We start from the raw sequence: 23,989 nt of genomic DNA, 5'->3' as shown, positions 1-23,989 counted from the left end.
CAGTTAAGCCTAGCTGGTATTCTATAACTCATTTTTCCTATGATAGTTTTGTGAGGGACATCTGAGAACAAGGCACTATCTGAGATTGATGCTACTGGTAATTATTAATTTCTCACTGGGACTCTTGCGGGGGCATCCATGTTTCAGGGCAACATACACCTAGGCCATCTTGTTCTCTGTCTACTCTTTCTTTATATACTTTACATGATTTGACCAAAGACCACCACCAATTTACCCTGAGTCCGCACTGCCAGTAAGAATTCAGTAGTTTTCCCGACCTGATGCTAACAGAACTCTGCTCCCAGAATCCTCTAGCAGATGCAGTGCTTCAGGTTATCTGACTTATGTTAGCACCACCTCAACATTGTCCCAGCGTCCTTCCCTAGCCACCACTGATCACTTTCAAATGACAGTTCCTCCCAGTGAAACAGCCTGAGGGATGGTTTATGAAGTAGCTGGCTGAGGTTGCAGACCTTCCAATCAACTTTGAAGGCTTTTCTGTGACAGTTGGTCTGTCTGTGTGTAATACAATAACTTTGGAGAGCCACGTCCCATCAACTCCAAAATATCAGGGAATGTTCTAGACATCAGTGGCCATAAGCTGATTATTGTGGGGAGAAATAGAAATGTATTTGGGGGGGGTGATGGGGACAGATGCAGGAAGGCAAGTGGGAGGTGGAGGGGAATGGGAGTTAGGGTGAAACAGAGGATGAGGGAAGAGGGGGCACACAGAATCCCTGATGGGGTTATGGGGGCAGAGAGGAATGGAGAGTAGGGGGAGATGAGGGGCACACAGAATCACTGGAGGGGAGAGATGTTGTGTAGGGAATAGGTGGCAGGAGGAGATGGGGAGAGGAGGAAATGGGAGCACATGGAGCTCTTGCCATGGAGGAAGAATGCTCTGTTATGGGTGGAGGAGGGAAAGGGGCACACAACACATCATGGAAGGGGGTGATGGGGGGTGCAGTGAATCCCAGAAATAAAGGGGGATGGGAGGGTAGCATGTAGGGGGAGGAATGGAGGAATGCCAGGAGCCCCCAGTGTGTGCAGTGAGCTTGGTCTACACAAGCAGCGAAGTGTGACAAGAATGATGCGGAATAATTGTGGGGGTTGTTCTCTGCACAGACACAAGAGAGGAAGGCTGCTACCCTGTTTCAGAAACTGGCCTGGGACTCAGGAGATCCCTGGTTGTGCCACAGACTCCCTGTCTGGGTTCTTGTCAATCAATTAGGCTGGGGTTTCAAAGGGTCCTGAGGAGGTGACTTGCACACCTCTCCCCTTATAATGTTTGAAAGTCCCAGCTGTGATCTCCTTGGGTCTCAGTTTCCCCTCTGTGAAATGGAGATAACGATCCACCCTTTGTCTGGCTCGTCTATTGACAGGGAAAGCCCATTGGGGGCAGGGACTGTCTCTCTCTAGATTCACAGAGGAACTTAGAGAGGACCTTAGTTGTGGTGACATTTAGTGTTCCAGGCCTAGTTGCTGGGACTCACAAAGACTGTGTTATGTGTCTGTGCTCCCTGTACAGTGAGTGAGGAGAGATGGTGCCTCTGGATGGGATTCACAACCAGGGCTGGATTAACCTTAGTGGGCCTGGCATCAAACATCTGCTAGGAGGGAGGGATTCCCCCACCCTAGTTTTGTGGAAGTTCAGCTCTAGGTGCCAATGTGGGAGGGGAGCTCAGAGCACACTGACCAGCCTGGGCCCTGCAGGACAGTGAGACAGCAGAACGCCCATCAGCTCCTGGCCCATGCATCACCCTGGGGCTTAGACATTTGGATGCCTGGTGAGAGGATGCAATGTGGGAAATTTCACTGCAAAAATGTAGGCACCAAGCAAGCTCAGGGATCTGCAGGGTTTGGTGGCAGCTGAGCGGGGTTTGGTTTTGTGACTCCTAGTGCTCAGTCCCTGTGGTAATGGTACGGGGACTGGCAGATAAATACCACTGACAGCACAAAGGGGCCCTTATTCCAGTTGGAGATTCCGGATGCTGCTGTAATTAATACTCTTTTTCCCTCCTGCAGCAGTGGCAAAGGGTTACAAGAATTCCTTGTGCCAAACTCTCTGTCTCTGCTGGGGTTCTCCATCTCTGCTTTAGCTGTTGTGGTGGTCTGTTTGGAGGGGATCTGCAGTGCCAGATGGTCAACAGTGGCTGTGGTGAAACGATTGTCATGCCTAGCTAATTCCTCTGCCCCTTGTTCTCCTGGCTGGGTAGAGTTTGTATTCAGTAAATGCTGGCATTGTTTGAGGTTCATGAATTTCCAGCAGTGAAGCATGATGGGAACTGAACAGATTTGTAGGACTTTCAGTCTGCATTTGAGTCGAGCTGTGAGGAGAGAGATTACTCCCAGTCTCTGGGTCTGTGGTGCACAGAGTAGCTCAAGTGGATGTACAGGGACAGTTCTGACATCCGTGTCCACCAGTCCAGGGTGTAGATGGCTGTGCATGTGGGAACAGAGATTTCCTGTGAGAAAATGAGCTGGACAGACCTGAGGGGAGGTTTTGTGCTGCTGTGTCTGAGGAATTGTCTGTGCATTTGTCAAAGTCCCCAACACCGTGAGCCTGGTTCATCACCATGTCAGACGGTGTCTCTATCCCCTGCTATGGGGAGCTTTGGGGAATCAGTGACTCTGGAGAGGGCCAAAGGGTCATGGTGGAAGCCACCTGAATATGAGCATCCAGTGTGATACTGTAGCTAAGAGGGTTAATATGATCTGGTGGTAGCTAAACAGGGGAATATGAAGCAGCGGTAATGAGGAGAACCTCATTGCTTCTTAACATCGCATTAGTTAGACCATTAGTGAATACTGTATCCAGTCCTGGTGTTGACACTGCAGAAAGGATGTTCACAAATTAGCACAGGTTTAGAAAAGAGCTACAAGAATGATTAGAGGACTAGATTCAGAATTTATAAGGCCTTAATGGATTGTTGTTATCATCTAGTCTGATCTCCTGTGTAACACAGGCCATAGGAGATCCCTCAACTAATTCCTGTGATTCTTTTAGAAAAAAACCCTTCATTCTTGATATAAATAATTTCCAGTGATGGAGAAACCACCAGAGCCCTGGGTAAGTTTTGTCGAATGGTCAGTTAGCCTCACTTTTAAAACTTTACAACTTATTTCATATTTAAATGTCTCTAGCTTCAGCTTCCAGCCACTGGATCTTGTTACACATTTGTCTGCTGAAGAGCCATCTTATGTTTAATTTCTGTTCCTATGTGAGACTTATAGATCGTTATCAAATCACCCCTTAGTCTAGTCTTTCATAAAGTAGATAGGTTGAGCTTCTTTATAGGACCTGTCCTCCAATCCTTTTATAATTCTTGTGGCTCTTCTCTGAGGCCTCTCTAATTTTTCAACATCCTTCTTTAATTGTGAGCACCAGAACTGGACACAGTATTCCAGCAGCAGTCGCACAACTGTCAAATATAGAGGTAATATCACCTCTGTATTCCTAGTTGGGAGTGCCCTGGATATAGGGTGACCAGATCAGAGATATAAAATATCAGGATGCAGGGGGGCCGAGCAAAAAAAAAAAGGGGGGGGGCGGAGCAAAAAAAAAAAAAGGGAGTTTCAAAGGGGCCGGGGGCATTAGCAGGTCCCAGCCGCGCGCACTCCCCGGAGCTTCCCACCCCCCGGCTCGCCCCGGGCACATGCGGCATGCGGTGGGGCCGGGCAGGGGCAGTGCAGAGCGGGCAGAGGCCGGGTGAGCGGCGCGGGCCAAATCCCTGCTGCTGCCGGGGAGCCCCGCGCCTCTCCCTCCCGCTCACGGCTGCGGCTCCTTCCCGGCGGGACACGCCTCCCGCCGCCCCAGGCACATGCGGCGCGCATCCCCCATGCCTAGTCTCCCTCCCACCGGGAAGGAGCCGCTGGAGCGCAGCCGAGTGGGAGAGGTGCAGGGCTCCCTGCCAGTGGTGGGACGCGTGCCGCATGTGCCCGGGGCGGGCCAGGGGGCGCGTCCCGCCGGGAAGGAGCTGCAGCCGCGAGCGGGAGGGAGAGGCGCAGGGCTCCCCGGCAGCAGCAGGGATTCGGCCCACGCCCCCGAACTGCCCACCCAGCCCCTGCCCGCTCCGCGCTGCCCTCGCCCGGACCCACCGCGCTGCCCCACGGGCTGCAGGGCTGGAGCAGCCTCCGCGCTGCGCTCCCAGCCCCGGGCCCGCTGTGTGCAGCGGCCCGGGGGCCGGGCAGGAGCCCTCTGGCGCAGTGGGGGGCTCAAAGCTGAGCCCCCCGTCTCCCTCCCTCCCTTGCCAGCCCCCCTTTGCCCGCCCGGTGCCTGGGTGCCGGAGCTGACTCACCAGCTCCAGGATCCAGGCGCCGCCACCACCCCCTCCCTCCCGGCTTGCACCGCCATGCACCTGCAAGCCTGGGAGGGAGGAGGAGTGCCACGTGGTTGGGGAAGAGGCGGGGCCAGGGCGGGGATTTGGGGAGGGAGCCAATGGGGGAAGGAGGGGGCGGAGCCGGGGCAGCGGGGGGGCGCGAGAATCCCTCCGGGAGGGCAAAATTTCTTGTTTGTCCAGTATCCCAATCAAACATTGGTTGGGATGCGGGACAAAGAAGCAAATATCGGGACAGTCCCAATAAAATCGGGACGGTCTGGTCACCCTACCTGGATATGCATTCAAGTCACTTTTCTCAATAGTCATTTTTCTCACAGCAATGCACTGGGAACTTTTGTTCAGTTCATTATCCACTGTGATCCCCCAAGATTTATGTTAGAGTTGCTGCTTCCCAGGACAGAGTTCCTATCCGTATGGCCAACATTCTTTGTTCTCATGTGTAAAATTTTCCATTGGACAATACTGAAAGCATTGCCCACAGCATAGCAAGCGATCCAGATTGCTCTGTGTCAGCGACCTGCTCCCTTCATTATTTACCACTCCCCCAATCTGTTTGTCATTGTAATGGGTTCCCACTCACTGCTAGATGCGCCTTCTTGCATCTCGGTCAGGGAATGTACCTTTCCTGGCATCAGGTGCCTTCTTGCTGCTTACTGCTTACTTTGCTCTCAATTACTCCTGGCCCTCCCTCTCTCAGGTGATGATGCCAGGTAACCCAATTGATCTCTCAGGCCCTCATTATCTCTGTCAGGGCTGGGTATGGGGTGCACACCCCATGACAGTCTTTTGTAAACTTCATCAGTACTAACTTTATGTTTTCTAGAAGGTCATTGACAAAAATGTCATATGGAGTAGGGCCATCAACCGATCCCCGCAGGGGCCCCACCTGAAACCCACACCCCTTGTTTACAATTACATTTTTAGACCTATCAGATTTAGTCATTTTTTAAACCCCTTTAATGTGTGCCATGCTAGTTTTGTATCATTCTAGTTTTGTTAATAAAAATGTCATGAGCTACCAAGGCAAATGTTTAAAGGCCAGATTTTAAATTTATTGAACTGTCTAACTCCAATTGGGAGTACAGTACATGAACACTAACTATTAAATTAACATACTATATTTGTCAGTCAAACATGTAATCTCATCAAAAAAGATATCAAGTTAATTTAATATTTATTGAACCCTTCTGCTTTTTCTGCATTATTCTACCCTTCCCATCTAGTAATGGATCAATACTGTTGGTAGGATTACAGTTTTTTCTAATATACTTTAAACATGCTCCTTAATTCTGCTGTTTTGAGTTTGTTTTCCTTGTTTCCTTTTCCTTCCCTTATCAACAATTGCCAATTCCTAATTGATATTTATTACTATCAGTTTTCTCCTTTATCGTTTATTATGTATTTGAAAACAATATATACCTTCATGTGTTTGTTTGTGTGTATATGTTTTTGTTTCCCATTTTACCAGGTTTTTGTTGGTTGTTTATTTTTAAACAGTATGTCCACAATTTTTGTTTGTGGAATAGTAGGGTTTTTTCTTTTTTTTGGAAATTTATTAAAATGTTACTGAACAGTTCTAAATTAGCATTCACGTTTAAATTTTTTCTCTCATATGATTTGTCACATAATTGTTTGTAGATTTGTGAAACTGGCCTCTCTAAACTGTATGTGTGTGTGGTATGAGAGTATATAGATAGATAGATAATATATCTATATGTAACCCTTCTCCCAGGTGGAGATGGCAGCAGAAAGGTCTTGGTTCAATATCTAGGGGTTGCTTTTCAACAATACAATACAGAACCAGCTCAAGCCCCACCTGGTAACCTAGGAAAATTACACACCAGTTCCGGGTGCCTCTGAGAGGCAATACTTCCCCACTCGCAAGCACAGAGTCTGAGTGTAGAAAAGAAACTTTGAATGAAAGAAGGGAAGTCAGCTGACATTAATTAGAGAAAATGCCACAAGCAAGATTCATAATCATAAAACTGTAAGCAGGACCCTCACCCCCAAGTGCAGGGGCAGTGTCTTCTGCCTCATGTTCTTGAATTCTACAACCAAAAGTTCCTTTATTGTGCCCCTCTCTGATCCCTTACTACAATGTGGTTGTCTTTGGTCACTGAGGACTCAGGGTTCAGAGACGTACCTCTGTGAGTTCACCTCCCACCCAGGGAAGAAGGCACCTTGCTTGTTCGGCTATCTGAGCACTTGCTCTGGCTGGCGTTCTGCTCTGCTGGCCACCCCACCAGCTGCTGTTCTGCTTACCATCCCACCAGAAGGATGCTTGCTGGTTACCTTTTGCTGCCATCAGCCTCTCTGCTGTGACCTCTGCAGGTCAGTCTCTTGAGGTTTCACTCAACTCTTTGTGATTTCCAACTCTTAGAGGGGAGAACCCCTGAAGTGGGCAGAAAATCTGTCCCCTCACAGCTCTTGTGAACAGTTAACAAAGCAAAAGACTCCTAATGGAGTCTATTAAGCTCTATCTTTGAACAGTGAAAAGGAACAAGTTAAACTAGAGTGGGGACCCTTAGACAGAGTCCACACATTTTAGCAGGGATATCTGTTTCCACTTCCTTTTACTTTCCAAGGCTTCTGGCATTCAAGCCCCTGGCTTAGCGAGTTCATTACAGCTGAGGGTGACCCCCTCAATCAGGCTAGGTTAAGCACAGTTCTGCTCCCCTTTACTCATACAATAAAGGTAACAACATTGATAACAACATTTCCACTACCTCTGCATTTAGTACTAAAGTGATTTGTAACCCAACACCAGCCAAAGTTGATCATTTTGGGCAACATAGCTTCTAATATATAGTTTGCTCCTGAAGTCTCTCCCCCTCCCCAACTAGCTGTCAGGGGAGAGCTCATTCAGACCCAGCTTGCATCTATTTATATAGATATATATTGTCTTAGTTTAGATTTTTTTCCACTTCCAGATATCAAATGCAATCTGAGCAGTGCTGAGTGAACTACTGTGACAAAGTGGGGATTTTCTCTTGTTATGTCGTATATGAGCCTATGTGATTCTTACTGTTTTGCATGAATGCTCTGTGTGCCTCAGTTTCCCTGTGTATTGCACCAATGTATAAGTGGTGGGAATAAGGGTGTGTGACTTTCGCAGGAGCTGCCGAGCTGTCTGCACGGATGCTATGGCTGCCCTTTTGTAACCTGAGACCCAGGAGGGTAATGCGACCAGGTGACTCTTGGCCCGGGAAGTGAGACAAAGGCCAGAGGAGGAGCAACAGGCAGGGCAGGGGCCAGGCAGCTGGAAGTGAGTCAGTCTCGGCTGGCTTGGGGTGCAAGGGGCGGGCTGGTTTTGTGCTAACAAGTTCTATCCTACTCTATGTTCCTGTTGACTAATAAACTTTCTGTTTTACTGGTTGGCTGAGAGTCACATCTGACTATGGAGTTGGGGTGCAGGGCCTTCTGGCTTCGCCAGGAACCCCGCCCGGTCAGACTCGCTGCGGGAAGCACATGGTGTGGAAGGGGATGCTGAATGCTCTGAGGTCAGACCCAGGAAGGTTGAAGCTGTTTAAGCTTCTTGCCCTGGAGACAATATTCTCAGAGAGTGGAGGCATGCTCTCCCAGAATCCTGACTGGCTTCATAGGGAGTAGTTCCAGAGCATTGCTATGTTTCAGCATGACCTTTGACTTAAATTCTCCTTTGTAACACCGAAAGGTCTTCATAAATTGCACTTGCAAAAAAATATTAATAATTGAATTCTGCAGTATCACCAAAGCAGGAGTGAACTCTTTCATATTCCTTAAATCTTTCTTTTTCAAAATGTCTGTGGAGTGTGATATGGGCTATTTGTCTCATAACAAATACAAAACAGAGGAATTTAATGGAACAGTGATCCATTACAGTTTTTTTCTTTTTCTGTATGTGATGGGTAAAATCTGTACATTGTGGTAATTTTTGCAGTGTTGAAGGAACTGGGCACATTTAGTCTATAAGAAAGAAGGCTGTAGGGCCACATGATAACAGACCCTAAATATGTAAAAGGCTGTTAAAAAGAGAATGGTGATCAATTGTCTTCCAGGTCTACCAAGGGTAGGACAAAAAGGCATGCTGCAAAGGAGATTTCAGTGAGATATTAGGAAAAATTTTCTAATGATAATGGTATGGAAAAGGTTATGTAGGGAGGTTGTGGAATCCCCATCACTGGAGGTTTTAACGAAGAGATGACAAACTTAAGTCAAGTTTACTTAATTCTGCTTAAGCACAGGGGACTGGATAGATGACTTTTGGAGGTAACTGCAAACCTTACATTTCTGTGATTCTGTTTCTATGATTTTATGGCTTGCACCTCAGCAATCACTGATTTTTAATTTTCTGATCAGTTCCTCTTTCTTTGTTGACATGAAGCCTGCTGTAGTATTCCCCTGTGTTAGATTGTTTTAAGTTAGGACATTTTCATTTTTATTTTATTTTATTTTTAGAAATTCTGAGGACATTTTATAGTGAAAGGTTTAATGAGCTCAATATATTTGCCTAAACAAAGAGAGGGTTGAATTCTGACTTGATCCTGGTACACAGATACCTACATGGGAAAGAGTAGAGGGGTCTTCAGTCTAGCAAATCAAAGCAAACCAAGATGCTATGTGGGAAGCTGAAGCTTGATCTATTCAGGCTGGAGATGAAGCGTAAATGTAGAACACTGATATGAATTAACCATTGAAACACCTTACCCAGGGATATGGTAAATTTTCTGTCACTTGAGAAATTTAAATCAGACCTGGAGATATCTTTATAACAATGTGGTCTAGGTCAACCAGAAGATATGGACTTGATGCAGAAATAACTGGCCTGAGTTTTGCAGGAGGTCAGACTATATGAACATAATGGTCCTTTTGACCTTCATATGTCTGGTTCTATATCTGCAGGTCTGTAAGTTACCTGGATACCTGTTAGTCTTGTCTCTGGATTTAGGCCCCAGGTCCAAAAGTCTTTCCTATTAAGCAAAACATCTAAGGAACTGCTTAACTCCAACTAAAGGCAATCGGACTCAAGCTTCGAGATTAATTGCTTTGCTCAAAGGTGCGCCTGTGAAATTATACAGATGGACTTGGAGAGGTTTGTTGGAAGGGAGCATCTTCCAGCCCATCTTCCAGAACATTTCAGCCCATGTGGGAGGAGAATGGCTACTTCTCCTCCAGAGTTCTCCTCTCTGGGTCTGTGCTATATGTAGCAGGCTGACTGGGTGAGGAGAGCCAGTATCAGGCCAGTGGTGTCAGCCAGGGTCTCATGGGTGATGGGGAAGGACTGGATGAGCATTGATCAGCATTGGGATGGGACCCTAGTGTTAGTCCATTGTGACCCAGGTGTGAACCATCAAGCCCCTCAATGCCAGCCGGCAGAGGGCACACCATAGCCTAAATCACATCAGGCCTAACACGCTCATTGCCCCAGCTCACCTGTCATAATCTGTATCTAAAAGGGGTCAAATAAGGGAAGGGTTCCCAAACCCTGGGCTCTGTCCATGACATAGTCCCAGGTGGTCTGCTATGGGTTGAGTTTTGTGTGGACAACCCCAAACTTTATAGATTGGTAGAGTGGTGGCTGGTGAAGCAGAGCTGCCAACTGATGGGCAGAGGGTAAGGAGAAGGGACCTACCTCATGAGACGGCGGCTGGAGGAGGCTGCATGGTTCACGGCTGTTCCCACTCTGAGCTTCAATACCCTGCGATCCCTGGCTGTGCGGCCCCCTGTAGTATTGTCCCTAAATCGGGATCGATGAGGGGTGATTGAGTCCATTAAGGTACCAGCCAGTCCTGGCTAGAGCATCTGCCTCTGCCCAGCAACAGGACTGGCCTTAGGGAAAATGGTGACTGGGTGGGCCGGGGGGAGGGAAGCTTCCTGGAGCTGGGGGAGGTTCCCAGAGGAGGGTCTAACTCGGCTCCAGGAGCAGCCCATGCAGTTGAAGAGGATGTCCTGTCCCTCCTCAGTCTGGACAGGACTAGCAGGTGGACCACGGTACATGGTAGGAGCCCCTGCCTAGGGTGCCATCAATTCTGCCCATCCCTAGCTCTGACCCCAGCACTTGGGGGCTTGGGCTGGCTGTGTGTGGGGGGAGGGGGGTTATAATACCCCCCTGATCGTGGTGTCCTGGCTGGTCTCCCATTATGACCACCCCTAAGGCCAACCCTGGCACTGGGAGCCCCCAAGTCCTTCCCTTGTTCCTGGGCAGGGGATGCCTGAGATACGTGACAGGTGCTGGGTGGATGACTGGAGCAGAGCTGCCAGATGACCACCTGAAGACACTCAGCAGGCGTCTAAGCCATAGTATAACAGTGGGGGCTGGCTGTGACAGCTTCTTGGCTCCTTTGCCCTCTCACTGGCCCTGTCCCCCGCTGAGATGAGGGGTCATATACATGTCCTATGGGGCCCCTCACTCTGACGGACACATGTTAATAGTGGGTCTCTGCCTATTATTGGTGCACTAATGGGTCTCATGGAAAAATGTTTGGGAACCCCTGGTGTAACTTATCATAGGTGAACTGGTAACAAGCTGGTAACCCTTGCTCCAGATCAGTGCATCATGGGATCTTGTATGATTTATAGCCCAGTCCCTGTAGGGTGGGGTTGGGGAGAGGATGGAGCTTCTCTGGGATTTTCTGTTCAGACTCTGGGTCTGGAAGGAGTAACAGCACTAACATTAATGAATAAGTTCAACACTTGTTTCCTTGCCCACCCCTCCCAGCAGGATTTCCAGTTTCCAAACCAAATGTCCTTTCCTGGCTGGAGCGACGGGAGGAGCTGTGGGTCCCTGATCTCCAGAGCCACGAGGAAAGGGAGAGCCCAAGCAATTCCCACACAGGTAATGAAACACCTGAGTTAGAAACTAATTGTTAAACCCTCGTGGCTGATGCCTCTTATGCATTTTCATCAAGCTGTCTGACCCTTCAGCCCCTGCCTTGATCTATACTCAGAGGATGTGGAGGAAGGATGGGTCTCCTCCTCTCACTCCTCTGGGGAAGGGTATTGGGGTAGAAAGATACAGTTCCTGATATTTCAATCTCCCCAGCAGTTATTTGGGTTTGTTCCCCCTTTCCTGTTTCCCTTTCTGAGGTTCCCTGTCCCTGGCACAGGTACTGACTCCTGTCTGGATTCTCTCTCTATCCCTGCAGGTGATGGGACAGTGAATGAGATTGAGGAGGAGAATCCTCAGCAGGAAGGTCCTGAGCGAGTGGAACCACAGTGGATGGTATCAGGAAGAGGTGAAGGGCATGTTTCCCAGAGTCCTGAGGAGGGAGAGGCCCGTGAGAGTCAGAGCAGCGCAGAGAAGCATCGGGGAAACCTCTCAGAAGGGAGACAGAGTAAATCCACTCACAGGAGCAGAGGAGTCAAGAAAGTCAAAGAAACTATTCAACAGAGAATCCCCATTAGAGAGAGACCCTACATGTGCAGTTACTGTGGGAAAAGCTTCCAATACAGATCAGAACTCCTAGCACATCAGATATTCCACACAGGAGAGAAACCTTATGAATGTCCTCACTGTGGAAAAAGTTTCAGTCAGAGCTCAGCCCTTATTCAACATCAGAGAATCCACACAGGAGAGAAACCCTACAAATGTAATGAGTGCAGGAAAAGCTTCCGTTTGGGCTCAGACCTTCTAGCACATCAGAGAATCCATACAGGAGAAAAACCCTATGAATGCCCTGACTGTGGAAAAAGCTTTCGACGGCGCTCAACCCTTGTTTCCCATAAGAGAATCCACACGGGAGAGAAACCCTACAAATGCAATGAGTGCGGGAAAAGCTTCCGTTTGGGCCCAGACCTTCTAGCACATCAGAGAATCCACACAGGAGAGAAACCCTATGAATGCCCTGACTGTGGAAAAAGCTATCGACAGCACTCAGCCCTTGTTTGCCATCAGAGAACTCACACGGGAGAGAAACCCTTTAAATGTCCCCAATGTGAGAAAAGATTCACTAGGAAGTCACACCTTAATCAACATCAGAGAACCCACACGGGAGAGAAGCCCTATGAATGCCCCGACTGCAGGAAAAGCTTCAGTCAGAGCTCAAGCCTTATTCAACATCAGAGAATCCACACAGGAGAGAAACCCTATAAGTGCCATAACTGTGGAAAAGACTTCTGTGACAGATCAAGCCTCCGTAGACACCAGAGGATCCATACAGGAGAGAAACCCTATAAATGCCATGACTGTGAGAAAAGGTTCAGTCGGAACTCAAGGCTTATTAGACATCAGAGAACCCACACAGGAAAGAAACCGAATAAGTGCCATGAGTGTGGAAAAGGCTATTATGATAGCTCAAGCCTCAGCAGACACCAGAAAATCCATACCCGACACAAACCCTAGAAATGTCCTGGCTAGGGATGGGCTATGTCAGTAAAACCTTTGCCAATTCCCACATATCTAAGCAGGTCAGGCCAGGCTGAAATGGCCCTGTAATGAGAACATGCCATTGTTCTTAAAGCAGAGAGTGGAATCACTTTTCTGGAACAGAGCTGGCACAGCAAGAGGCTGGGCCTGAGATAAGAGTCCCATGTTGCGATGGGATTTGATTATTACTTCTGGAGAAGCTCTGAACATCCTCCATTCAGGTCCTTCATTTAAATTTTGAGTTCTACACCTAGGTAGGGTTACCATATTTCAACAAGCAAAAAAGAGGACGGGAGGAGCCCCGCCCTAGCCCCGCCCCTGCCCCTCCCACTTCCCGCCCCCCCAGGACCCCCAACCCTCCCCCCGTTCTTTGTCCCCTGACTGCCCCCTCCTGGGACCCCTGCCCCTAACTGCCCCCCGGGACTCCACTCCCTATCTAAGCCTCCTTGCCTCTTGTCCCCTGACTGCCCCAACCCTTATCCACACCCCCACCCCCAGACAGACCCCTGGGACTCCCACGCCCCATCCAACCACTCCTCACCCCCTGACAGCCCCCCCCAGAACTCCCAACCCATCTAAACCCCTCTGCTCCCTGTCCCCTGACTGCTCCGATCCCTCTCCACACTCCTGCCCCCTGACAGCTCCCCCCCAGAACTCCCAGCCCCCTACCCCCCGTTCCTTGTCCCCTGACTCCCCCCTCCTGGGACCCCTGCCCCTAACTGCCCCCCGGGACTCCACTCCCTATCTAAGCCTCCTTGCCTCTTGTCCCCTGACTGCCCCAACCCTTATCCACACCCCCACCCCCAGACAGACCCCTGGGACTCCCACGCCCCATCCAACCACTCCCCACCCCCTGACAGCCCCCCCCAGAACTCCCAACCCATCTAAACCCCTCTGCTCCCTGTCCCCTGACTGCTCCGATCCCTCTCCGCACTCCTGCCCCCTGACAGCCCCCCCAGAACTCCCAACCCATCTAAACCCCTCTGCTCCCTGTCCCCTGACTGCTCCGATCCCTCTCCGCACTCCTGCCCCCTGACAGCCCCCCCCAGAACTCCCAACCCATCTAAACCCCTCTGCTCCCTGTCCCCTGACTGCTCTGATCCCTCTCTCCACTCCTGCCCCCTGACAGCTCCCCCCCAGAACTCCCAGCCCCCTACCCCCCGCTCCTTGTCCCCTGACTGCCCCCTCCTGGGACCCCTGCTCCTAACTGCCCTCCAGAACCCCACCCCCTACCTAAGACTCCCTGTTCCTTGTCCCCTAACTGCCCCCTCCTAAGACCCCCCTCCAACTGCCCCCCAGGACCCTACCCCCTACCTGTACCCTGACTGCCCAAAACTTTCTCCACTCCCCTCCAAAAGCCCCCCCCCGTTTCTTGACTGCCCCCTCCAGAACCTCCCTGTCCCTTCTCCTGCCCCCCCTTACCCTGCTGCTCAGAACAGGGTGTTGGGCTCTGTGCCAGCCGGACACATGGCTGAGCTCCCCTGCACAACACAAAACCCGGTCCCTGGCCCTGCACAGGGCTGCCGGAGCGGGCTGCAGGAGGAGGAGCTGCCGGCCGGCTCAGAATGCAGGGGGGGGGGGGGTGGGAGGAGGAAGCTGCTCCGGAGTCCAGCCCGGGACTTTCCTGCAGCCCTCCCAGCCGCTCGCTCTGCCGGGGGAGGGGGAAATCCCGGACATTGTGAGTGCTTTACAAATTCCCCCCGGACGCTATTTTTAGCACACAAAAGGAGGACATGTCCGGGTAAATCCGGACGAATGGTAACCCTACACCTAGGACCCTATTTTTATCATATGCTGGGACTTCTCATTTCTTCTTGATAGTGTTTTAGGCTGGGATCCACCAGGGGACTTAGGCGCTGGGACACTGAACATTCCAACACATAACTTTTAGGCATCTAGAAGATCACAAGAACAACACTGAGATCCATAAACCCGAATCAGATGACTAGGCTCTCAGTACAATCAATTGGGCAAGATGGGCATCTTAGATCTGGATTCACAATAGCCAGCCCGCTGTGTGGGGAGCTACTTTATCTTGCCAACAGGAGATGCCAACAAGAGGGGTATGTCCTAAACCCTGCCCCTCTGACGGAGATAGGCACCTATCTCTGTTTGTGCTTTATGAACTAGTGAAATTAGACACTTCCCTGCCAATGAAACCCATCCCAGTATGCTTGTTCAGTGGCCAGCTAACTTCCCACAAAACAGGTGGGGGTGGTAGAAACTCACTCATAACCTTTTACCCCATGGTTGGGGTACTTGCACACAATGTGGGACAGTCCCAGTTCAAGTCCCCCTTCCACTTGATGAAGCAAAGTGATATGAACAGGGTCATCTGCCTGTCAGGATAGTGCCCTAACCAGTAAGGGTATGTCTACAGAGCAGCTAGCCACCCCCAGCTGGCCTGTGCTAGCTGACTTGGGCGTGCTGGGCTGTTTCATTGCTGTGTAGACGTCCAGGTTTGGGCTGGAGCCTGAGCTCTGGGACCCTCCCACCTCACAGAATCCTAGAGTCCTTGCTCCAGCCTGAGCCCAGAAATCTACACTCAAGGAAGGAGCCCCCCAGCCTGAGCCCCTCAAGCCCAAGTCAGCTGGTACGGGCCAGTCACGTTGTTTTTGTTTTTTTGCTGTATAGACATACCCTGAACTAATGACTATTTTGATGTGGGACTGAGTCAGTCTCTCCTGTGTGTAAATATTTAAATAGTAACTTGGCCATAGAGAGCGAGAGAGTGACTGACTCTGCAGCCTGGGGGTTAGGGCATCCACTGGTAAAGTGGGCTGACCTTGGGTGCAGGCCTCATTCTCCAATGACTCTTTAAGTTTCCCTGAAGACTGTAGCCAGTATATGTACAGAGATGTGAAGTAAGGCAGTAATGCAATAGACTACAGGTCTTAAGCCTGTAAGACAGTAGCTGAGCCCAAGTAGCTGAGCTCTAAGGTCAAAGCCTTTACATAAGCAGCTAACCCATAAATGACTTTATATTATAAGATGTCACAAGCTAGAGTAATATTATAAGTAAGTGTTGCTAAATTGCTGATAGGTGACCACAAGCAGCCTGTTTATACCAGTTTCAGGTATTTTTAAGTTAGGAATATCAGCAGATGTTTACCAGAATCCCATTGTAACTAACAGACATATATGCTAATAAGTTTGAGGTAATGGATTTTGTGAGCTTTGGAATAAGGGCACCCCAACATTGATAGGGTGAAGAAATACAGATCAGGAAAAGAGGTGGAAATCACTACTGAAAATGCATTGGTATGACCGGCATTAGCTAACCTATGAGAAAAGGTGGAACTTGGCCTGTCCACTCCAGGGAGGAACCTGTCAGGCCAAAGGACCACTTGTGGGTCCTCTAATCTAGTTGGGGGCTTCTCAGCAAAAGATGGTATGAATATGCAAATGAGCTCATGCCAGAGATTGTCACATCTTATATTGCCTCTATTTACTGTGCTAAGTGTAGTGTTATGACCGTAGTATTGCAATAACAAAGCTGTTACAAATTCAGAAGGTCTTTCCGAGGTGTCTGTGTCTCTGCCCTACCTGCAGGGGTCCTCACTATGATATTGTTCCTAAGACAGAAGCGGAACTCAGTCAAATCACTGATTGTTGCACTGGGAAATCTAAATAATATCTAACCAATAAATCAGGCAACAAGACAGACTGCTAAGTCTTACCCCGAAGAAAAGACTGCACACTAAACAACAGATGAGAACTTCCACCTGCTTAAAAATTCAGAAAGGTTTAGGAAATCAATGCTTATTGCTAAAATTCCATGGGCAATGTCTGTGCTTGGAAGGAAGTCAGAATTTGGCCTTCAAAAGCATAATTATTGTTGTCCTAGAACATTGAACCCATAGGAGTTCAGATCTATTTCATAACACCAAAGTCTTGGGCTGTTTGGAGTTCTTAATTGGAAAATACCAAAGATGTATATACTTAACAACTTCCATCAAGCTATGAAAAATATCCTAGTTTCAAATGATGCAAAAGAAAAGAATTGCAGTAGAACTAGTTTTAAAAAAATAGCACCTACAAGCAGTTTAAAATTGGGGAAAATGATCCTCAGAACATAACTGAAGTTCTAGGATTTGAATCTGACATCATTGTGGCTACAACTGATTTGGTGCTGATTAAAAGAGCATGCTTTCACCTGTAATTGTCATTTATTGTTCACGTGTTATGTGCATAGTGCTGAGCTACTTTGCTTGGCTTACTAAATTATTTGGCTTACTGCTTAAAAGAGCTACCCTTCAAATCTTTGGTTTGATGAGGCCATAACTAAATCCCAGCTATATTTATTGTGTTATCAGTGCTCTATGGAAATTCATCTTTTGATGGTTAATGTTGTTTTGTTGTCATCTTTCAATTCAATTCCTAACCTAAAGTGCTGCTGACAATTAGCTACTTCATTCATCACTATTCTGCTCTGCCCTGTTTTGCACCCGCTCCCTGAAGTTGTCCATCTTCGCATTTGTAAGTGAGAATTATGTGCGGTGTGAGAAGCATCCTTAGATCGCTCTCCCTCGTAATGTCACCCTGTGTGTTTGTGTGAGAGAAGTTATCTTCTCACTTAAAAAAATCTCACGCCAGTCTTTGTGTGTGTTCTAAACTTTAAATCCTTTTATACTAATGTCAGTTGTATTGCGTGTTTCTGACTACAGAGTTGTCTGTGTTCATACCAGGGCCAGCTCTAGGTTTTTTGCTGCCCCAAGCAAAACAATGTTTGGCTGCCCCGCCCCCCAGCCCTGGGCTCCCCCCCACACCTCCCTGCTGCCCCTGCCCTGGGCTCTTCCCCCCCACCCGCACCCTCTGCTGCCCCAGTCCTGAGCTCCCACACACACACCCCTGCCACCCCAGCTCTGAGCTCACCCCCTGCCACCCCAGCCCTGAGCATCCCCACCAACTGCACCCCCCTGTTGCCCCAGCCCTGGGCTCTCCCCCCACACCCGCTTCCCCTGCTGCCACAGCTCTGGGCTCCTCCCTGGACCCCCAGCCCTAGGTCACTGGTAACTCGCTCCCAGGGTGGGTCATTCAGCAGGAATTTTGGATGTGCACAGAACACAGACAGGATTGGTTCCCATATGGTTACAGAACTGCAGTAAAGTGGAACAATTTTCAGCTTGTTTGATTGGAGGATATCTGGATGCATATTATAAGACTGTCCTCCATAAATGAGGAAAAGTTGAGGTGCCTTTATTATTCTTTTGTTCCACTCTTTGTTTCTATGGGAAAATTTGCCAGTGCAATATTACTGGCTTCCTTTTAAACAAATAAAACTAACTAAATAAATAAAAATGGCAATGGCTGTTGAAAATAGCAATTCCACGCCTAATAACCACTGGGAAGCATTTCTTGCTCAATTTTATCCTACTTTTTCTACAGCAAGTTACAGTGGATCAGTATATTTGATTTGGGGGTGTTCAAATCTGGAAGGCAGGTGCTAGATTCCCTTTCTGAATATTAGCTAAATCTGGAAAGGAAAAGTCAATTTCTGCTTCCGTGGCTCAGAAGTGGAAATCCTCCTAAGTGCCTGGTACTATATCTAAAGCTGCCCAGGTCCAGAGCCTCCCCTCCCTTACTTTTCATTTTAAATTCTAGTGGAATCCACGTACCTCCCTTGCTAGGCTTCAGATAGAGAGGGGCACTGTCCGTTTAGTCCACCCAATTCTTTCTTTGGAGGCTGTAAGGTGAGGTCACAGCAGTATCCCTAATCCTGGGGATGTCTTCTGAAAGGGATCTCTGGGGCAAAGCCTTCTACTCCTTGGGCATACTTGTTCCCCAGTCACAGTGCCACCCCGGTCTAGCAGTGAGCTCTCCATTCACAGCAAGCTGCAGCATGAGGTTTCAGCTACATACTCCTCCCCTCCCTTTCCTGTGGATAGCAGCCAAGGGAATGTTGGGAAATGTAGTTCTTTCCCTGCCCAGGGCTGGCTCTATGGGCAGGAAGCTAACCAAGGAACTACACCTCCCAGGGCTCTCTGTTGGTTCTCAGCTCCCATGCTGGATCCCTGCTGGCTGCCGCCCGTGCAAATGGGCTGCCCCAAGCACCTGCTTGCTTTGCTGGTGTCTAGAGCCGCCCCTGGTTTATACCTTACACTCCACAGCAGCCTCATTCCAGTCTTGGTATGGGAACAAGTTCTTGTAATCTAGGTACTTTGTTGAATTTATTCTTGGTTATCTGATTCTATTTCATGATAAAGATTAGTTGTTTAATTATGATAATAATGTTTAGATATTAGTTCAGCTTAATTAGGATAAAGAACCTGTTAGTGAATACTTATGTGCAAACCACTGTGGTTAATACTTAGAGCTTTTTGAATTTTATATTCAGTTTTATATCTCTAGTCCATTCAATATCGTTAACAAACCTTCTTTTAATTTACTTAACATTTTAGGATGTCGTGTTTAGTTCAGAGGTTTTTTTAAGAGTTACTACATTGTATCACTCATTTTATTCAGTTTTTTTAATCTGCTGTATCTCATTTGCATACTGCTTGTTGAGTGCATACATTGGTTTCTTCCTAATGGATTAAGTAGTTGATTACTTAAACAAACATTTCTGTATTTAAAGTCAAGCTCAGTTTTTTTGTGGAACATCCCTTAGTGTAAAGGAAAAAGAATCCTTGGTAACATTTTATGTGTTTACTCCTGATTGCAGTTTCATTAATAACCATAATCATTAATTCCATCTTTTCATTTGCTTTTCTGGAACTAGTCAGATGAGAAGCAGTTAATAATTGAGGTAATTATTGTTTCTCCCAATTATTAATTGTGATAATATTTTGGTTCTTTTGGTAAATTTATTCTGAAAATTAGCTCCTTTTTACCTCCTGCCCCACTCCTGGAATTCTGAGAGAAGCTCTACATCCCTGTTTTATGAACCATTTTCCTGGGCACTTGGACAGGAGAAAGGAGCTGTTAAACTACCCCCTGAGTAACTGAAGGATGACAAGACTGAAGGGAAGGGGGAGGAGCCTCCTGACAAGCCTGGAGACTGCTGAGCAGTACCTGCCTCTTATCAAAGGTGCTTGCTGTGTGTTGTTAAAGATCTGTGAGAGCCAGGAAGAGATCCTCACCGATGGCTGGGAGGCAGAGGGAAAGGGACTTTCTGTATGTTTTGAACAGCCAGAAAAGGGTCTCTCCAAGGTGCCCCAGTGCTCATGGACATGGGGTCAGGGATGTGATGTGCTCCTAAGTTGATGTCAGAGTGCAGTTGCAGAAAATGGAGGTCCTGCTCTAAGGAAATGAATGCCGTTTGTCTGGGTGAAGATATTATTAAGACTTGATCTTCTTGTTGGGGGAGCTGAACCGGAGTTAATTTTGTTAAGATGGGAGTTGGACATGGTAAAACCTTTGTTGCTTTAGCAGAGCAATGAAAACTTCAAACCAAGTGACCTATGGCAGAACATACCCAAAGTGCGGAGTGTGCACATGGCAGTGTGGATGGGCTCACAAAACTGTGTGGTGGAAACTGTTCTCCTTGGCTTGGTGGGGGGATTGGGTCAGGGAAGGCCTGCCATATGGGGTGGCAAAAGGGGGCTCTCACTATCCTGTGTTCTCCACAGGCTCCAGGACACGGCTAGGTTGTGGTGCTCCTGGCAGAGAATACAGCCCCTCCGTGTTCTCCAGCAGAGCTGTTTGCTTCTGCATCATGTCCAGCATCCTTTTCTGCATGTTCACAAGCTCCCTTGAGTGCAGGGGGCAGGATAGTAATTGTGTGTGCAACTCTACAAGCGGTCATTACATTGGACCATGTTACCCTGACAGGGCCGGCTCCAGGCACCAGCCCACCAAGCTTGTGCTTGGGGCGGCATCTGGAGGGGGGCGGAGCGGAGCCCCGGCTGGGCTCTCCGGCCTCCCTCCGGCGCTCTGGCTGCCGCGGAGAGCGGAGCCGCGGCGGGCTCGCCGCCCTCCCTCCGGCGCTCTGGACGCCGGGGAGAGCGGAGCCGCGGCGGGCTCGTCGCCCTCTTCCCGGTGCTCTGGCCGCCAGCAGAGCCACGGCAGGCTCGCCGCCCTCCCCCCGGCACTCTGGCCAGTCGGGGAGAGCGGCCTGCGGCCGGGCTCGGTGCCCTCCCCTGCCGTGCTGGGGGGGGCGGGGGGCAGCGGGAGGCTTTTTTGCCTGGGGTGGCAAAAAAGCCAGAGCTGGCCCTGTACCCTGAGCAATTCCCCACGAGACAGAGAAGGACCTTACTCAAAACAGCCATTGAGAAATCAGGGAGATGTGCAATTCTGCTCTTCCCTAGCATGGTGCCTGCCCAGCCCCACCCTCCCATCTGGGGTAGGAGTGGAAGGAAAACACCTATATACTACGACCAAGCGAAGGTTGCATTGCCTTGCAGTGTGAATGTCAAAGTAAGCCCTTCCTGTGCCTTCAGTTCTCTTCCATAACACCTAGAGATAAGCATAAAGTGCAGTAGCACACTGAAAAGTCAATAGACATTTGCAGTAATTGATCTGCATACAAGGTGTTTACACTCTAGCTACCAATGCCTTATGATGTATACATTATGAAATATCTCTGTAGCCTCGTTTGGGGAATTAACCTCAGAATGTCATGTGTGTTTGAAAATATAAAGGTAGCTACAAGCTCAGGATGCTGATCACACTGTGAGCCAAAGGATGTCTCTATTGGTTGTGCAATTTGATATTTCAGTGAAATAAACCCTTTTGATCTTCAAGTCTCTGATGTCAATGCCATTTTGAGGATGCTGAGGATTGGGCAGTGGGAAGCAGAGCAGGCGGAGAGGGGCTTCTAGTTCTCATTAACCTAACATGGCAGCACCTAGCAGGTCTCTGGAAGAAAGTTGTTAAACTCCCCATACAGTTTTATTGCACTACACCACATAACACTTAGTGGTAGTGGTGTCTGCACTAGTGTCAGCCTGGATCTCCTTCTGGGTTTTAGGAGCATCTCCAGCACCTGAGTGTCTGGCTCAAGCATGCCAAAGATGCATTGGCTCATTGGGAAAAACTCCTCGTGGTTGGGATCTGGACTGGGGTCACTTGTGTAGCCTGATATTTATTTATATTGATTACTTAAGAATTCTCAGTTATCCCCTTGAGGGTGACAGGTTCTTGTCCCAAGATGAGGCTCAGTATTCAAATTATTATATAGTTAGGAATCCTGATGTGGACAGCAGCAACACTTACACTATAGGAGCTCTTCCAGATTTACAAATAGTTTATTAATACATTTAGCACAGTCACAAACATTCCAACTCAGTAATGTAGTTAGAGATACTACAGAATTTCCATCTGCACCTCCATATACTCACACCATCCCTTGGAGAACAAGCTGAAATGTTAATCATCATCTTCCTCAGCACCATCACCTTTCCCCTCATCACCCATGGCCTGCATCCTGGTACCTCCCCAGGGCTACATCTCTTTCTCCAACTTTTATAATATGATACACTGAGGCAAGGCATTCTCTCTCCACCACTGCATATTTTTGTTCCCTTGGAAGGAGTTTCCAACTGACGTATAGAATTGGGTGTTCCTCCTCCCCAACCATCTGTGATAGAACGGCCCCCAACCCTACTTCCGATGCATCCATCTGCAGGATAAACTCTTTGGTGAAATCAGGGGCTATCAGTACAGGGTTACTGCAGAGGGCAGTCCATAGGTCTGTGAATGCTTCCTCTGCTGCGTCAGACCATCTCACCAGATCAGGTCCACGGGCTTTCACTAGGTCTGTCAGGGGCTTGCCCTTGTGGCAAAGTGGGGGATAAATTGTCGGTAATACCCCACCACACCTAGGAATGCCCAGACTTGTTTCTTGCGACTTGGTCAGGGCCAATTTTGGATGGCCTCTAACTTGTTCACTTGGGGTGTTACCAAACCTTTTCCCCGCAATGTAGCCAAGAAATTCGTAAACCCTACAGCGCACTTGGCAGGGTTTGCTGTAAGGCCAGCTTGCCTGAAGGTATCGAGGACTGCCTCCACCTTCTCCAGGTGGGTTTCCCAGTCTGGGATATGAATGACCACATCTTTCAAGTAGGCAGCAGCATAACTGTTATGCGGGCATAATAGCTTGTCCATGAGGTAGCTTGCCCCTTGGTAGGGGACCCAAGAAGGACCCCTCGAGCGCCTCACCGTCACGTGCCGCCAGCGGCAGTTGTAACTGTACCTGCCGGCGGAACAAGAGGACGTGACGGAGGGCGGGGTCTTTGCAGCCCAATGGGAGAGGGCTGACCACAGAGATCGGCCTCCCCAGGGTAGAGAGAGCGGGTAACAGGGCCACATTTGGAAGGAAGGGAGGGACGGAAATCAGGACCAATCGGGCGCCCAGGTCTTCTAGTGGCTCCAGGGGGACGTATATGCCCCCCACCGCCAGGCCCTTCTCCACTGTCTCCTGGGCTGCGGCCTCCGATGCTAGGAAGAAAACGACCTTTCCTTACATCTTGGAGGCCGCCACAATGGCCGTGGGCCCCACCACCCTTGCCAACGCCCGCACGTAGGTCTCCACGTGGGACGAGGCGGGTACCAGGAGGCAACGGACGCCGTGCTTCCTGGTCAAGGTGGGGAAGGGGCCCCGGCCGCTATAGATGGTAGCGGAGTTGGTGGATGGGGGAAGATGACGTAGCGACAGGCGGGGGGGGCCGCCGCCACCTGGGCGTATGACCTGGGAGCTGGGGGTGGGACACCCATAGAGCTGGTGGAGGGAACAGCAGGGAGGGACGCCGCGGCCTGTTGCGGGGCCGCGGCAGTGGGGGCACCCCCTGCCATGGAGGGCCTGGCTTTTTTAGCGGGGCCTTTACCCTTCTTCGTGCCCTGGCCCTTCCTGCCGGCTGGGGGGGGGACTCCCCCAGAGTCAGAGGGGGCGAGGGACGTGGCAGCAGCGGAGGTCACCTTGTTACCCACCGCTGCCGGCACTCCAGCAGTGGTGGTAGTAGGTGGCTCGGCAGTGGCGGTTGAGGTAGAGGCTGGGGGGGTGATGGTGGGGTGGGTGGAGGAGGGGCAGTAGGGTCTGCCCAAGGGGTCTCACTCTCCTCGTCCCCTGCCATAATGAGGACGGGGGGAGAGAAAACACTGGAGGGGGGGTAGGGAAAGGGGAAGCAGGTCAACCACTCCTCCCCGCTAGGATGTAGGCAGGGGAGGAGGGCGCCAAAAAGGGGGGGAGGGGTGGATGGGGGGGCTATCAAGGGCTAGGGGTCAGTCACCGATTCAGGGAAGGTTTCCGGCTCCTCTTGTTGCACCAAGAAAGGGAGGAAATAACAGCATTGGGGGGGTGCAGTGAGATAGAATTAAACTAAAACGGGGAGTGGCACAAGCGCATAGGAGGGGACATGGGCGCACG

The 23,989-nt window shown here is 49.5% G+C and overlaps 2 protein-coding genes across 4 annotated transcripts in view; both read left to right on the top strand.

Annotated features, from left to right (window-relative positions):
• Nucleotides 1-16,846, top strand: part of LOC101935793 (zinc finger protein 501-like) — a 28,459-nt gene extending 11,613 nt beyond the window's left edge. For 2 of the 3 annotated variants that reach the window (XM_065562472.1, XM_065562471.1), the window contains exons 3-5: nucleotides 11,038-11,154; nucleotides 11,465-12,938; nucleotides 14,459-16,846. In XM_065562472.1, coding sequence (XP_065418544.1) covers nucleotides 11,038-11,154; nucleotides 11,465-12,660 — 1,313 coding nt within the window. In that variant the 3' untranslated portion in view covers nucleotides 12,661-12,938; nucleotides 14,459-16,846. The remainder of the gene's footprint in view (nucleotides 1-11,037; nucleotides 11,155-11,464; nucleotides 12,939-14,458) is intronic. The other variant, XM_065562473.1, reaches the window with a different exon arrangement.
• A 155-nt stretch (nucleotides 16,847-17,001) lies between these two features.
• LOC101935520 (zinc finger protein 239-like) overlaps nucleotides 17,002-23,989 on the top strand; it is a 46,125-nt gene continuing 39,137 nt past the window's right edge. The window contains exon 1 of the mRNA XM_065562577.1: nucleotides 17,002-18,840. The gene's annotated coding sequence lies outside the window, so the exon portion shown is untranslated. The remainder of the gene's footprint in view (nucleotides 18,841-23,989) is intronic.

This window comes from Chrysemys picta, chromosome 12 (assembly GCF_011386835.1).
Source record: "Chrysemys picta bellii isolate R12L10 chromosome 12, ASM1138683v2, whole genome shotgun sequence".
Lineage (NCBI taxonomy): Eukaryota > Metazoa > Chordata > Testudines > Emydidae > Chrysemys > Chrysemys picta.
This window is presented reverse-complemented; position numbering and strand designations above follow the sequence as displayed.